The 17280-nt window shown below is 38.8% G+C and overlaps 1 protein-coding gene across 2 annotated transcripts in view; it reads left to right on the top strand.

Moving 5' to 3' along the window:
* Positions 1–17280, top strand: part of EXOC4 (exocyst complex component 4) — a 718447-nt gene that overhangs the window by 181327 nt on the left and 519840 nt on the right. For both annotated transcript variants that reach the window (XM_027573746.2, XM_027573747.2), the window contains exons 8-9: positions 12072–12217; positions 16871–16959. In XM_027573746.2, coding sequence (XP_027429547.1) covers positions 12072–12217; positions 16871–16959 — 235 coding nt within the window. The remainder of the gene's footprint in view (positions 1–12071; positions 12218–16870; positions 16960–17280) is intronic.

A 17280-nucleotide genomic window follows, 5' to 3' on the forward strand; every position in this document is an offset into this window, starting at 1 on the left:
CATTTACATCTAATGTGAAGATAGAGGCAGCTAGCTCTCATCTTAAGATTAAGGGTAAGTGACATTAAAAGCCCACTACAAAAAGAACTTTGAAAGAAGAGGATGGAAATTACACCTCCGTGAGAAGATAAAACTTCAAAGGTGTTTACCTACCTCTGCTTCCTCATACCTGGGGTTGACATCTCCGGGCATATCTGAATGGAGCACCTGTAGTTTGTTAAAATCAATCAAGTTAAAAAAAATAATAAAATCAATCAGGTTATACTTAAATTCACTTTCTTGATCTCATTCCCCCATGCTTGATAGATGGAAAAGGTAGTAACAAGTAAGGGTTATCAAAAAAAGGATAAACTCAGACATGACCAAAAGAACAAAAAAACAAAAAAACCTTGGGACTTATATAAGGAACAGGACAAAATCTAGGTTAAACAAACAGGAACTTTGTAAAAATAATTCATGGGAACTAAGGCTACAGAGGTCAGTTGGGGGTCAGTGGAAGGTGCTGAATAACAGTAAGGAGATGGGGTTTATTTTGCAGTCAAGGGGGAAGCCATTGAAAGATTTGAGAAGAAGAATGAGAACATTGTGCTCTGCATTAGCTGTGGGATAGATGGTCATGAGACGTTTGAGGCAGAATGACCAGTTGGGAGACTACTGGAATACTTGATGAAAAAGATAATGGGGACCAGATCTAACAGGATGAGTGTAGGGATGCAAATATTTAGAAGAGGAAATGGACATGAGGTGCATAGTATAAAATCTATAGGACTTGGCAGGTGATTTGGGCAACCAGACTGAGAAGAGTCAGAGCTAACTACAGGTTTTCATCCTGGGAGATTAGTAAAATGATAATGGTATTAACAACGAACGGAGCTAAGGGGAACTTTCTTTCTTTCCTCCCTCCCTCCTTTTGAAGAATGGTGGTGATAAAGAGTGTGTTTGGTCAGGCTGTTTGTTGACCCCATGCCTCGGTACTCTGTTCGTGTCTGTTGTGCTGTTTTCATCTCCTTATCGTAATAACGGTGTGGAAACCAGACAGACGCTCTTGCAAGCAATGGCAGTACATCTGTAGAACTTGGGAGAAAGTATGCTGGTAGAGGGAGACTTGGGAATCATCTGAAATGTAGAAGTAACTAGAATGGAAGAGAACAAGAACAAGAGTAAGGATATTCAGCATGCAAACAGTTGGATTGGACGACATGGTAGTCAGACTCACTGAAGTGCAAGTGTTCCACAAGTTTAGAGAATGAGTATTAGCGGAAACCTAGACTTAGCCATTGAGGTTTTATTATAGAGAGAAGGGGAGGAGGAAAGAAGAAAGAGAAGAGTGAGAGCAGTGGGAAGATGATGAGGATGTAGAGATAATTTTGTTTATTTAATAATGCTGATAATATGTTTGCTGTGCTCCAGGCGATGTTCTAAGAAATTGATAGCATTAACTCACTTAATCCTGATGCTAGTTCCTTGGGGCGGGTGATATTATTACTCCTGTCTTACAGTTGAGAAAACCAAAATTTTAAGGCACAGGGAGATAATGTCTTAGTTACATGGCTCTTGGGCTGCATTAAAAAAACAAAAAACAAAAAAACAACAGCAGATCTTCTGAGCCTCATCCCCAGAGATAATAACAGCCTGTTATGTGTTAAGCATTTTATGTATTTTTTTCTTTTCCTTCTCATATTAATTCTAGGGAGTAGATTCTGTTATCCTTATTTCACAGATGAGGGAAACAATGCTTAGCCAGGTGAAGCCACCTGTGAAGGTCGTACAGCTAGTGAGTTGTAGAGTCAGTTTCAAGCACACATTCCCTGCATTTCCATGTCACCCTCTCATTTTGCATTTCTAAGGGGGGGGGGCACATTAATCTTTAAAGTACTTCTCGAGGTGATTCTAATGTGCAGACCAGTCTTTCCCAAATTTGAGCCCAAGCTGAGAAGGGAAAGGTGTGTATTAGGTGGGAAGAAATAGAATACTGTGGTCAGAGAGGGGGATTCAGAGTTGGAGACCACAGAGATGGAGTATTTCCAAAGGAGCAGGAACGTTAAATAGAGGAGACATCTTTGAAATTGAGGAGACTGGGAAAGGCCCTGTAGTGAGAAAAGGGATCATTAACATAGTGTGATGAAACATCTTAGTCTTCATACAAAGTAAAGCTGAACCAGTAGCGGAAGTTTCACTTTGTAATGGTGTTAAGAAAATCATGGAGCTTCGTAGTCAAGTTTGAGAAAAAGGGAGAAAGTGATAGAAAGAGGTAGAATGAGCTTTAAAATATGTTTGAATGAAGTGGGCAGAGAATGTATTGAAATACAAATGTGCCTTGGAGCATTGAGACCACTTCTGTGTCCTACCCTGGCATGGTTTCTTTTATTTGTCTTCTGTTTTCTCGGAGTGAGTTAAAAATCACCATCAAAATATTATAGGGTCCAAAATACATGGAGGAAAAACTGACAAAATTGAAAGGAGTGGAAAATTCAGTGGTTGAAGTTAGAGATTTCAGTACTTTTTTCAATAATTAATAGAACAGCTAGACAGAAAACATAAGATTTGAACAAGATTAAGCATTGAGTGAAACTGATGGATAAGGTACACTCTACCCCACACCATCGGAACAGAAATTATTGCACAGTGACATAGTGACCACACATTAGATCATGGAATAAGTATGTTCTCTAGCCACAACAGAATTAAACAATAAGAGGAAAATTTGAATCTTATCAAATACTTCGAAATAAAACAACTAACTTCTAAATACAACATGGGCGAAAATCAGCCATGTCCCTTTGCACCCTAAGAGCTAAAAAAAAAAAAAGAGAGAGAGAAAGAACCCAAAGCAAGCAGAAGTAGGAAATGATAAAGACTAAAGTGAAAATCAATGAAGTAAAAATCAGAAGAACAATTGAAAAAAGTAATGACTGAAAGTGGATTCTTTGAAAAGATCAGAACTGATAAATCTTTAGCTAGACTGATCAATTAAAAAGATACTAAAATCAGGAATGAAAGAAGAGACATTACCACACCCCTTAAAGAAATTAACAAAGCCTATACAGGAATATTATGAACAACTTTATGCCAACCAGTTAGACAACTTAAATGAAATGGAGATATATTAGAAAGGCACAAAATACCAAAACTGATTCAAGAAGTGGAAAATCTGAATTGTCCTTCTACAAATTAGTAATAACCCTAACCCTAACCCCAAACCCCAAACCCTAAACCCTAACCCCTAACCCTAACCTTAACCTTAACCTGAAAATTTTCCTAAAAACAAAAACCAGAAACACCCGTAGGTACAAAGAGCAAACTGATGGTTGCCAGAGGGGAGGGGGCTGTGGGGCTGGGCAAATGGGTGAAGGGGTGTGGGAGATAGAAAAACCAGTTTCCTACAGATAACAGAAGCCACACTGATGTGCTGTCAAGAATATAACGAAGAAATAATATCAATCCTTTGCAAACTTGTTTAGAAACCAGAGATATGAAGGAACATTTTCCAGTACATCCTGTGAGGCCAGTATCAGCCTGATAAAAAGGGAAGGCTATCACAGGAGAGTATGGAGCAATGTCCCTCACGAACATAGACGCAAAATTCTAGAACAAAATACTAGCAGATTGGACCTGTCAACCTAAAACTGTGTTATGCACCATGATTAAGTGGGATTTATAAAAAAAATCGGTGTAATACACAGTTATTAATAGAATAAAGGGCCAAACCCACTTAATCATCTCAGTAGACACAGGAAAGCACTTAACACGCAATGATGGTTAAAAAACAAAAACCTTTAGCAAACAAGGACTAGAAAGGAACTTTCTCAGCCTGATGAAAGGCTCTATGGAAAAGCTGCAGCTAACATCATAAGGGAAATTTTGAGGTGTCAGAAGTGTTCTAGAATGATTGTGATGATGGTTACACTGTATACATTTGCTTAAAAATCTATAAACCGTACACTACAATGGGTGAATTTCATGGTACATGTATTATACTTCAACAAAGCTGTTTTAAAAGATACTGTGGGATAAAATCACATTATAAATATTCAAGGGCATATGTCCTTCAAAGTGTCCTTCAGAGACCGTATAGAAATATACTTAATAGTCCTAATGCAAGTTAAGTAATGTATAAATCATGGAAATTTCATCAACATTATTTCCCCTTTCACAAGTATGCATTTGAGGGTACACATGAATATGAATATTCATATGCTTCACAAGGGAGTATATTTCAAACTAAATTTATTGTCTATACGAAACAGACTTTTCCTGCATTCCTGGTTATTGTTCATGGAACCATAGGATTTTTCTTCCTCAGATGAGCAATCTTTTGGTTATTCTTTATTTCTCCCCCTCTTTCCTTTGCAGAATAACTTGTAAAATTTTGTTCATTTTTTTCCCCTCTCCATTGACTCTCAGAGGTATCCCTAATTGTACAATCCCATTTCCACTATTTTAGTTAACCTCTCTTTTTCTTTAAGATTTATTTATTTAAAGAGAGAGAGAGAGAGAGCGTGCACTCATGGGGAGGGGCAAAGGGAGAGAGAGAGGAACTTCAGCAGACTCCTTGCTGAGCTCGGAGCCTGAGCCAAAACCAAGAGTTGGACACTTGACTGACTGTGCCACCCAGGAGCACCTCTCTTTTTCCTTTTTTTTTTCTTTTTTTAAATGATTTTGGTAGGTTTTCTCTTCATGTGTTAAGTACTTCCTTAATCATTAATTATTTTTTTAATCATTCATTTTGCCCCAAATCCCATTCCCTTCTAATCTGTTATTTCATATGCTGCTAGATTAATTTACTTAAAGTATATTTATCACCATTTTACTGACCTACTCACAACCTTTTATTGCTGTCTAATTTTGTATTAGCTTCAGTACCTGAGCCTGGTGTTAAAGGTCCTGAGAAGTTTGTCCATTTACCAACTTGCCAGGTCTGCCTCTCTTAATTTTGCTCTTACCTGAACTATTTGCTCTTCACTAAAGATACTCTGAATTTCCTCAGCACCGTTTCTTGATTTGTTCTGTCCTTCCACCATTTTGGTTTTCAGCTTTTACACATTTTAAGATTTTATTTATATCTTGTGTGTGCCATGATCTTGAAACCCTGTTTCATTGTTCCAGTTAGGAGTAGTTTTGTCCTTTGATAAGTATTCATAGCAATTTCTTTGTCCTGATGCTTACTACTTTCCCTTGTATTGTAGTCATTCATGTGTGTGTCTGTCTGTAGATAAGCATATGACAGGAAGGTCTGATTGATTGATTTGGCTTTTAACTCTTTAAAAATTTTAACACTTAAACAATTTTACATATATAGTAAAAGTCATTTGTTTTGCTATTAAGGAAGGATTTATTTTTGAGTCTTGTTTTTATATCCAGCACAATACTTTGCATATTTTAGGTATTAAATAGTATGTTTAACTAAAAAAATGGAAACTCTTTTTTGGAAGATACCAACTGAGTTTTCTTTGTTAAGAACACATCTGTTGGGGTTGGTGGGGAGCTAAACATGATCTAGGTTTTTCCCGATCAGGTATTTGGTACAGGACCAGAAAACACATGTGTCCTCATTGAATTTTTGGTTTGTTTTACTTTAAACACTGAGGAACTATTCACAAGATCATACTAATAGTGGTTTTAATTACACAATTACAGTTGATAATGAGTATAATTAAGCAGGCAGCCATTCCATTTTCAAAACGACTGTTTATTTTTCTTTTAGTTTCCTTACTGCAGAATATTTTAGTCCTTATACAACGGGGAAATGAAAATGCAACATTGAAAAACTAAATTTTTCTGGGTTTTTTTTGGTCATTAACATTTCATTCACTAGCAACATACATGGGGGAAATCTGATAGTTTTTAGTAATTTTAAGTGGTCCTAATTTTTAAAATATTGTTTCAGTTTCTGTTTTAATATTTTCTGGAATCAAGGTAATAGTTTGAGGGGCATATTACACTGATTTTGCTCCTCCCCCTTCTTTGGATTTCTCTTCTCAGATTCTGGACATCCTGGTGTCCCTGGACCTAGCCTTGTCTCCTCCATCCACTGAGACTGTAGTTTCTGCTTGGGTTCTTCCCTTGCTCCATGGAAAGTAGGAAGTTACCTCTGGGAGGAAGCCAGAGGATCTCAACTAGTGTGCTTTCAGGGATCACAGCTACCAGTTTCTGCATAATTTGGTTTCTCTCCATGGCCTTCAAGTTATTATTTTTTTTTGGTCTGATCTTTTTAGCTTTTATAATTATTATCAGTATAAGTGTTAGTCCAGTGGAAGCTACTTTGCTGTGCCTGAAACAAAAACTGGACATCTGCATTTGAAAAGTAAGATATGAAAATAAGAGTATTTAATATAGGCACATTCAAGATACTGCTCAAGAGAAGTAGAGTCTTAGTTCATAGTGATTTCTTTTCACCTTATTATTGCTCCTGTTTTTAGCACTCTAATGTTCAGATTCATCACATGGGACAAGTACAGTATGGCTTTACTGTAAAATCATGGAATATTTGAAGTTAGTAGTGAGGAGAATCGGTTTCTTAGTGCACAGATTGAAATCTGTATAAACTGCTCCTCTTATTATCATGAGATACCAGTGTTATGCAAAAAACTGTGATATAAATGTCACTAGATACATGTTAGTGTATATTCACTTATCCATAGGTATCTTGGTGAAGAAACAAAAACCCATTCAAGCTATCATAAGAAAAAATAAGGAAAATGTATTAAAGGCCAAAAGGATGTATTGTGGAACCAAAGAGTAGAAAATTTAAGACGTTATTAGCAACTGGATTTGAGACCTGTAAAATACGGAAAACTTAGGTTGCAACCTTTAAATCTCTCTTCTGTGGGTCTCCTGTTTCTCTGTATCTGGTCATCTAGTTCATTCTTTTATTCTCTCTCTGCAGATTGGCTTTCTTTGGTTTTTCATCCACACAGTACGAGAAGGTTGCCCTAAAGAATTTACATCTCTTCATCTCCATTGACCAGCAGAGACTGTATCCCACTAATACATAACTGGGAAAGAGAACCTGATGCCCTTATGCCCTTATTGGAGGTTGGCTGTCTCCCCAGTCGAGTAGGCTCTGGCTGAGAGGGTGGAGTTCCATGGTTACAAGCATGGCAACCAGAGTCCACTGTGTAGTTGGGGAACAATTTTTAGATGAGGTGAGGATTTTCTAAGCTGGGAAGCTACTGAAAGGGATTTACCATATTAACTACTTGGGAGGATCTGGATGTTTCTACTTAGATTAATGTAGGAGCTGAAGACAGGAGATGTGTTCACTGCAAGCTGGTAAATTCCATATTTATTTTTAGGAAACTCTTGGTGTATGACATAAGCAGCCACAAGCAATATTTTAAATAAAGAAGGTGGAGTGGTAACTGAGGGGTTCATTTAGAATGATGTTACCAATGCTAAGCAAGTTCTAAATCTCAAAATCTTGGCCCTGCTTTATACATCATGAGATTTCTGACTAGCATCTTAGCAACTGCTAATCAAATATTATAGCAGAAGAGATGCCTGACCACCCCAATTTGTATGTTCTTTAAAGTATTATATTTCTTGGCTTCTACTGCAGAACCATCCAACGTAATTCTTGTCTTTGGTTTTATAAATTAATACCTTTGAAGTTAAACTTAAAACACCCATAAACTTTGACTGTTTTTTTTTTTTTTTTAAAGATTTTATTTATTTCTTTGACAGAGAGAGACAGTGAGAGAGGGAACACAAGCAGGGGGAGTGGGAGAGAGAGAAGCAGGCTTCCCGCGGAGCACGGAGCCTGATGCAGGGCTCTGTCCCAGGACCACGGGATCATGACCTGAGCCGGAGGCAGATGCTTAACAACTGAGCCACTCAGGTGCCCCAAACTTTGACTTTTATTACAGGAATTCCCTGTATTTAAAAAGAGAAAAGATATGAGGGAATTTAGAGTCAGCAAGAACATGCGATGATCTTCTGTAGGTTTTCTATGGGCAAGATATGTTTTTTATCATATATAATGACCCCTTACACAGTGGACTCTGGTTGCCATGCTTGTAACAATGGAACTCCACTCTCTCAGCCAGAATTCCAGTAGTGGGTGATTTTCCCCAGGCAAAAGACAACATGTGTGGCTTATTTCCTTTCATAAAAATGGAAATTTGAACTCATAGGTAATGGTTTAGGATGTTTATGTACAATTTAGAAGATTCAGTACATTATCCACAATGATGTGGAATCACCAAGAAATTACATGGTTATATTTTAATACCAGGTGTCTGATGTTTGTGTCAAGACTTGGTAGTAGAAGATTTCGCCTAATTCAGACAAATTTCAAGCATCTTAGAAAAAGGAGCTTTTTTGTTCTTTGAGATATTTAAAAAGCACTTTTTATAATTTGGTGTCAAAATAAAACTTTACCTGTTTTAATGCAGTAATTTCCAGCTGGTGGTAAATAATATTAGGAAAAAGAGGCGAAATACTCACCGGTGAAGGAAACAAACCTGGCAAAGTCTATGATTAAAATCATAGCTATCCCTTTTTAATCTTACTTGTATTATAAATGATTTTTGTACCGAGAAGTCATTTATAGGGCTCATTCTGTTTTGGAGACTATTTCTCACGTGTGTATTAAAAACATATACATCAAGGCTTCTTACCACATTTTGTAAATTTCAGTGATTCACTGTATATATATTTGATTTTTCTGGTATGTTTCATGGCTCTGTGATGGAAGTAAACAACTATAAAAATTGGGGTAGTCAGGTATCTTTTCCTTAAATGATATGTCATCATATCAGGCAGTTTTTGATGAACACTTGTTTAACGATGTGTCAAATGGGTACTGTAGAGCTCAGAAAGGGGGACAGCTGGCCTAGAGTGTCTTCAGAAGGAGTCATTGGAGAGAAAACATTGGAACTGTTTTTGGGACGGGTTTGTTAGGGTATCAAGGAAAGAGAGTAATCTAGGTCAGGCATTCCAAAAATGAGAGGGCCCAGGCATGTATGTTCAGGGAAGAGGTAAGTAGTTGATTCTCTTTGAGTTCTTGGTTCGTGTTGAGAAGACTTAAGATATGATCGGGAGTAGATACTGAGGTCAGATTGATGCAGATGACAAAATAGCCTTAAGATGACATTGGCAACAGTGTTTTAGGAAAACCATTCTGTTCATGGTGTATGGGAGGGACTGGAAAAAGAAGAGACGAGGGGCAGACAGAGAAACTGCATGAGTTGACCTAAGTTGGTGGCTGTCAGATGGATGAGTAGGGACAAACTAATAGAGAGTTGAGAAAGAGTGCCTGGTGCCCCGGGGTACTAATTCCTACACGGTACAAAGGTGAGGGAAGGTAGCCAAAGACCGTTCTGAAGTTTTAAACCTGGAGGCCAGGAAGAATAAGAAACCACTCACAGAAAGAAGACAGAAGGAATTACCCATTTTATGGGAAAAGGATTTAGGTCTCAGAATTTAGGGTTGAACTTATCAGAGAAATGTGTGAGTATATCAAGCATGTAGTCACATAGTTGGAACTGGAGCGTGGGAGAGAAATCGGGACTAAACCACATCATGGTAACAGAAATACATGTGAAGGCTACTTTGTAAGTTTGGAACCTAGGGACAGAAGGGGAAGGAGATTATAGAAAATGAGGACCAAAGCAAGATTTTGGTTAAGAAGGTAGAAATAGTATGTGTTTATCAAAAGAAGGGGAGAAGCAAGTGTGTAAGAATGGATAACCAAGTAAGAAGTGATAGTTAAGAGGACTGACTGACCTGGAGAAAAAGAACAGTGATGTTGAATTACCTGAGTTTTAAGGATGCTCGTCAGGTAGGCCCTGATCAGTCAGCATTTTACTGTACAAGACCACCCATTGATTTCTAGGACAAGAAGTACCTCAGAAGAATTACTGGTTTAGTGTATCTTCATACTTTGGTAGAAACGTATTTCTGTCATACTGATTGGTGTTAAAACCAACACTTGAGTGAAACAAGTGCCCTTGTAGACGTCTTTCTGTGATCCTATCAATTTGAAATTCTGTTCTGGTTTACTGGCCTTCTTTTGATCACAAATTCCCACAAACTTTATTAGCATCAGTGCTAGATACACCAAGTAATTGAGTGCCAAATCTACAAAGTCATCAAGTCCCTCAGGTGAGTTGTTACTGAAGTCGAGACCCAATTTAATATTCTCCATGACTCTTGGGCAGTTTGGATGATGTATTAGCAGAGATAGTATTTGTCAATATATTACTTTATTACTGTGCTGAATAATATTCTGGTAGCCTCGTAAACATATATAAAAAGACACTGACCAATCTGTTAATATGTTTTATAGTTTCCCAGTGAAATTTCCTTTGTGCAGAAAATTAAGTCCATTTACTGCCACCTATAGCCACTCTCATTGGCAGTTTTTATGCTTTCAGTAAGAGTAGAGTGTCGTGGGCATGAGCCAGGCTCCAGAGTCAGCTACGCCAGGGTTGAAATCCTGGTCTGTTGTTCTGTAATTATAAGACCTTAGGCTAGTTTCATTTTTTTTTCTTAAGACCATATACATAGGTTTACAGCAAAATTGAGGGAGGGTACAGAGATTTCCCATTAATTCCTGTACCCACACATGCATATAGGCTAGCTTCTTAAACCTCTAAATCTGTTTCTTCATCTCTAAAATATAGATAGTTACTTTAGCTTCATAGATTGGAAGATTGAATTAGGATCGTTTTCTAAACATGTCTGATATTTGATAAATATTTAGTAATGTGTATGTGCTCATAACAGACATAATTGGCTTTAAAACTTGGGACAGCATCATGCTCGCAGAGTGCTTCATAAATTCTTTCTGATGATAACGTTTAATAGGTCCTCACATCTTTATTGAATGAATAAGCAAATGAATGAATATACATCTGCAGACAGGAAGGAATAGTTATTGAAACCTGAGTCTCTGCAAAGCTTTTGTTTCAGTCATGGGTAGAACTGCTTGCTTACATGGACTGTAACACTTGGTTATCTTAAAATTTTAAATATGGCAGGTGATTACAGAAATGAGTTGATGTGCTTTAATCCCAGATCGGATATTCTTAGGAACCATGGTGATTTCTCTTCCAGATCTGCTACTTTCTTTCACAACAGTGGGCACTTCTTAGAGCACTTGTCTTAGAAATACAACAGTTGGGGCTCCTGGCTGGCTCAGTCGGTTAAGCCTCCGACTATTGATTTTGGCTTGGGTCATGATCTCAGGGTCATGAGATCAAGCCCTGTGTCAGGCTCCAAGCTCAGCCTGCCTGAGATTCTCTCCCTCTCCTCCTCCCACCCCTGCTTGCACACCCCCCTTAAATAAGTAAATAAATCTTAAAAAAAAATAAAACAGCTGATTCTAGCCCAAGGCCCATCCTCTGAGGCTGTAAAGTGGATCGATTTTATAAGCATTTACCCATTGGCAGTAGTGATTTAAAAAGCTGTTTGTTTTCTCGCTTTGAAGTTGTCAAGATGAGCAGTGGCCCTAGAAATCATTTGTAGGTTAGCACCTCTTAGCTTGCAATGGCTCATGATACCTCTTAGAAGGTTTGCTAGAGCCGCTTAATCCCCTTCGCAATCGAGTGAGGGGTGTGACATGGGCTCGAGAGTGAGTCCCCCAGGGTTCGTGCCGCAATCCCTAAGCCACTTCCTTATCTGTAATCTGAGAATTCATTTGATCAAATGTTGTGCTTTACATAAGAGAATACATCTAAACTAGCCCCTTGCCTACAACATAGTAAGCGCTCAGTAAATATTATGGCATTTCTGCTGATGTTGCTGTAATTGGCAGTTCCGAGGGTTATAAATGTTGATTAACTCACTTGGCACAGGGCAGACCTTCACTAAAAATGTTCCCTTTTACCCCCAAGTTCAAATGCCTAATAACATCCTAGTCTCAGTTTTAGGTATAGATGGCAATTAGATGACTTTCTGGCTTTAATGAATCTTTCCTCAGATCTACAACTAGAAGTCTGAATACCTAGGTTCATCTACTTCTGAATGTCAAGGATGAGATTTTAAAATTAGGTTTTCATCATTTTAAATTGCTTTTCTTAGTAGCATGTCATAAATATGTTTATGAAACTGCTTATCTGATTGTACAGATGCTGTTGACCGAGTACTTGGATATGAAAAATACTCGTACGGCCTCTGAACCATCAGCTCAACTAAGTTATGCCAGCACTGGACGAGATTTTGCAGCCTTCTTTGCCAAGAAGAAACCGCAAAGGCCAAAAAATTCTCTTTTTAAGTAAGTATCTCCCTGATGGTAAGATAGCAGGTGTCAAGAAGTGTTTGATCCAAGTAGGATGGCTTTCTACTTTATTGGCAGCCGGTACTTCACCCAGTTAAAGCTGATTTGAAAAAATTTATAGGGAGTGAATATATTTTTTATTTTGTATACATTTGTTTTCTGGAAGGGGAAGTGGCTATTTTGGTTTATGGTTAATGGGCTATCTGGGACTTTTAATACAAATTTTTAGAATTTATTCCTGTGGTGTTTTCTATAAAATGAAGGGAAATGAAACTTGCCAGTTGTTTCTGGGGACTTCTATATGAAATGAAATATGTCAGCTTTTGAAAAAACCCCAAGTGCCAAGAAATAACCTTTGAAGTTTACACAGATCTCCTTAGCTAAGTAGCATTGTATTTTATTTGGTTTAATAAAGGAACAATCTGGACATTCTTTTTTTCTAGTTAACCATCTTACTTGACAGCACCAGGCCATGTTCCTAAGTGTATGTCATTTGGTAACAGCTAATAGTTAATGATATTCACATTAATAGTGACAACAGCAACAGCTACCACTGAGTGCTTACTATGTACCAGGTACTGTGGGGAGATGAGTTTCTCAAAATAACCTCAAACATAATTTAATTCAAATTATGTCAGATTTTGGCAGCAGGAGTCGTGGCTAACACTGAATCCTCTCTAAGTACTAGCGAAAGCATGAAGCCATTTTCATGGATTGTCTCATTTACTCATTACAGCCTTATGGGTCGGGGTTTTATTTTTAATCCTTTTTTGCACATAAAAACTTGAGACCCAAGCAAGGTTAAGTAACTTAAGTAAATTCACATAGCTAGCAATTGGTAGAAGCAGGATTTAAGTCTTTGTCAATATATGTGTTCTTCTGAGGAGTCGGGAGATAACTGGTTAAGCAGTTGTACCTGTAAATCTAAGCATATAAAGTGACTACAGAAGTGTTATCTCTGTATTTTGAATTTGTTATTTTTGAATAGTTGAAGCTCCAGTATCTTTTATTGATCCATTTTGAGATTTGTTTATATCATAGATTCATAGAGTTCTTAGTCATTACGGAAAGTTTCAACAGTGCATTCATCTTGTTGTCTAGAGGAGAGGAGATTGAGTGTGCCTGCATTAGAATAAAATGCGTTCTGTGTATTGAATGCATTCTTTTTTTGTGTGTTTTACCATTTTGTTCAGAGGATAGACGCACTATTAGTTAAAATGCTTTAGTCCACAGGTAACATAGGACCCCATTGGAAGGTTCTTACCTCACACAGTAAGGAGGAACATGGAGGAGTCCATAATTCGACTGCAGTATCCTCCGGGACCCAACCCTTTCATCTCTCTGCCTTTGGTCCCACTCCAGTATAATGGTGATGCCAAGGAAAGGGTGGGATTCTTCTGCAAATTTTTTTGGGGGGAATTAATAGACTGTTTTTCATACTACTTTTCAGTTTACAGAAAAATCAAGCAGGCAAGACAAAGAGTTCTCTTATGTCCCCCTTCCTCAGAATTTCTACTTACGTTAACAGCTTGCATTCGTTTGTATGGTACATTTGTTACAACTGATGAACTGATAATGATCATTATTAACTAAAGACCATTGTTTACCTTAGAGTTCACTCTTCGTGTTGTATATTCTTTTTATTTTTAAGATTTTATTTATTTATTCATGAGAGACAGAGAGAGAGAGAGAGAGAGAGAGGCAGAGGGAGAAGCAGGCTCCTCTCTGAGCAGGGAGCCCAATGCAGGACCCGATCCCAGGACCCTGGGATCATGACCTGAGCTGAAGGCAGACACTTAACCATCTGAGCCACCCAGGTGCTCCCATGTTGTATATTCTGTGGGTCTTGGTAAATGCGGAATGTCATATATGCACCGTCACGTTACCATACAGAATATTTTTGCTGTCCTCAGCATCCTGTTTTCCACTTCTTCTTCCCTCTTTTCCCCACCCCCGGAGCCCCTGATAATCACTGTCTCTATAGTTTATCTTTTCCAGAACGTCTTATAGTTGGAATCATACAGTATGTAGCCTTTTCAGACGAGCTTCTTTCACTTAGCAATATGCATTTCGTGTCTTTTGTGGCTTGATAGCTCATCTCTTTGTATTGCTAAATAATATTTCATTGTGTGCATGTACCTTGGTTTTTATCCATTCATCTGTTGAAAGACATCTTGGTTACTTCCAGTTTCTGGCCATTGTGAATAAAGCTGCTATAAACGTGCAGGTGTTTAGATGTAAGTTTTCTGTTCATTTGGATAAACACCTAAGAGAATGATTACTGCATCATATGGTAGGATTATGTTTAGCTTTGTGAGACACTGCCAAACTGTCTTACAAAATGGCTATATCATTTCAGATCATTTTTTTAATTAAGAATTGTTACCCATTTATTAATCTTTTCTGCCAGTGACAAAGCCCCTCTGCAAGTTTTCCTCAGGTTTTAGGATTGGGTCTTAGGCCCATTCCTAAACCAGTCACTGGCAGATCACAGTGATTGTCTTAAAACAGTCAGGGGTCATCTCTGGGTATAGTCGTGGGCTAGAGAGGAACCACTTTTCCTTAGCACACAGCTGTTTGAAGAGGGAGGAAAGAAGCTAAATGCCCAGATAGAATGGGGGCTCTGCCAACAAACAGGGAAGGAAGATAGTGGAAGAAAAAAAGGTGGTTAACTAAGATGGCCTGAGATGCTACCTAATCCTTAGGCCTTTGCTTTGCTCGCTTATTTGCTTGCTTGCTCTCTGGCATGCTTTCTCTTCTCTCTCTCTCTCTCTCTCTCTCTCTCTCTCTCTCTCTCTCTCTCTTTCTCTTTCTCTTCCTAGCTCAACTCACTGTTGTGAATCGAGGCGTATTGCAGAAAGCAGGTTTCAGTGTGTTGAGATTTCATGCTCTCAACTATCACCCTTAACTTTCAACCTCAGACCACATATACATTTTTCCACATTTAGCCATTCCTGAAATTGTGATACTGAAAAACATGTAAATTTTTGGAACTGAATAAATGAACTTAAGTAATTGTTAAACATTTATTATTACCGCATAGTAATAAAAACTCATCACCCACACAGAATTAGACCATTCTTACAGATTTGCCTGCTTCTGGTCTTGGTTCTACCATTAATGAACCGTGCGATCCAGAGCAGATCTCCTGTCATAGTGGGCCTCTGTGCCTTTAGCTATAAAATAAGGAGGCGAGACCATATCATCTTTAGTGCCTCTTTTACTGTAAAATTATAGCAATCTGTGAGTTGTGGCAAACATACAGAGGGTTCCTGAGTAGCAAAGATACATCAGGTCATAAAGGATTAAGATTTGGGTGAGCTGTAATCTGTTTTTATGACACCCGTGAAGGACTTTATTACTCTCTTTAATTGCCCCTAGCCAAGGTTAATTAAGTGTGTTTAAGTTCTCTCTATTCTTCGCTCAAGAGTTCCTTTCTTTTTCCCTTGCCATTTCTGATCAATAGCTGTCAGCATGCTTTTTGGAGGTCAGCAGCTTCTTTCCTGCACTTGACTGGCAGGTGGCACTTTTGAAGGACTTCATACTTTGCCTTCATTCTGGCTGTGAGGGCCCTCTCAGTTCTTGGCAGGGGGTAGAGAGAGGATCAAGAAACCCAAGTGTCTCCCTCTAACGTTCATCTTCCTTGTCAAAGAATGGAGAAAGAAGGCATAATTAAGAAAGTGGTGGTGTTCCTTTTTTGGTGCCAGAAACCTATGCCATTCTCACTGTTGGTCTCTCGTGATGGTGCTGTTTACCACTTAGTGGCAGTCATTCTTAGGAGGATTCCTCCCGTCAGCCTGTTCCTCTGACTTTGAAAATCACAGATCTGAAATGGAATTTCTTAACACGTCAAAGGATTTACCATGGATACGGTCTTCAGTTTACCTGTCCCGTCCCCCGCTCCCCTGCTGCCGCCCTTCCCTGCAAGTTTCTCTTAAGACTGTGATTTATTTTCTTTTGTTTTTTTCATTCTTGAGTTCTTGTTTTCGCCTTTAGAAAATCATGCGCCTTTCCTCCATGTTGCTGACCTCTGAGGCGATTCCTGGGGTGGAGTGAACACACACTTTGTCGCCTGATAGTTTTGAGAGTATTTCATGTTGTAGGTGGCAGATCAGAAACCGTTTAGAAATTGTAATGCTTTTGAGGACTTTTAAGGGGAGACCATAGATGCCTTGCTGCTTTGGTGTATTCAGCAGCGTTGCTAGCATGCCTTCTGTGCTAGTTCTCTAACCAGGGGAGTCAGAGAAGCAAGATGTCCGCCCTGCGGAGCCGGGATTTCTGTGGTGCCTCATGAACTGGATAGTAGCACAATTCGAATGACTCTATAGGGTACCCTTATTGCGTGTGTGTAGGGATCCTGGCAAAGGGTCTGGAGGCAGAAGAAAGTGCAACAGAGGAGAGTTATGTCAGCTGAAATGAAGAAGGAGCAAATGATCCAAAGGCTATTGTGGAGGAGCATTAACCAGGAATATTGTTCATAAATCAAGTCTGGGACAGCCTGCTTTGGCCCTGTCATGGAAGAGCCAGGATGTTTGGGTCGTGGAACATTAGGGAGCACCCCACAGACTAGGGTGGCATAGTTTTGGAATACATGGCTGGACACCACCTATTGGGTGACTGCCTTTTGGTTTATTCTGCATTTCATTTCAGGTTCGAGTCCTCCTCCCATGCCATCAGTATGAGTGCCTATTTGCGAGAGCAGAGGCGGGAGCTCTACAGTCGCAGTGGAGAACTTCAAGGTAGGTGATTGAACTTCTCTGGAAAAATGAGTTTCCGGAAGAAGATCTGAAGTATTTGGCACATGTGAATTTGCAGTTTGCCTTCACAGGATTCTTTCAAGATAGCGAAGATTTAAAGACTTGATAATCTGTTTCTTCTGTACTTCCCAGCATCTGCTGCTAAACAGCTAAAACTGGATTTATAGACCTGCTACCATTCACGTGAGAACTCAAAGCAAAAAGATAGGAGGCCAGTCTCTTCGTGCTTAAACATGGCAGACACGAGTCCAGTCACAGTCTCGGGGAACGCCAGTCTTCTATGGCTGTCACTGTTACACTTAG

Source organism: Zalophus californianus, chromosome 12 (assembly GCF_009762305.2).
Source record: "Zalophus californianus isolate mZalCal1 chromosome 12, mZalCal1.pri.v2, whole genome shotgun sequence".
Taxonomy (NCBI): Eukaryota; Metazoa; Chordata; class Mammalia; order Carnivora; family Otariidae; genus Zalophus; species Zalophus californianus.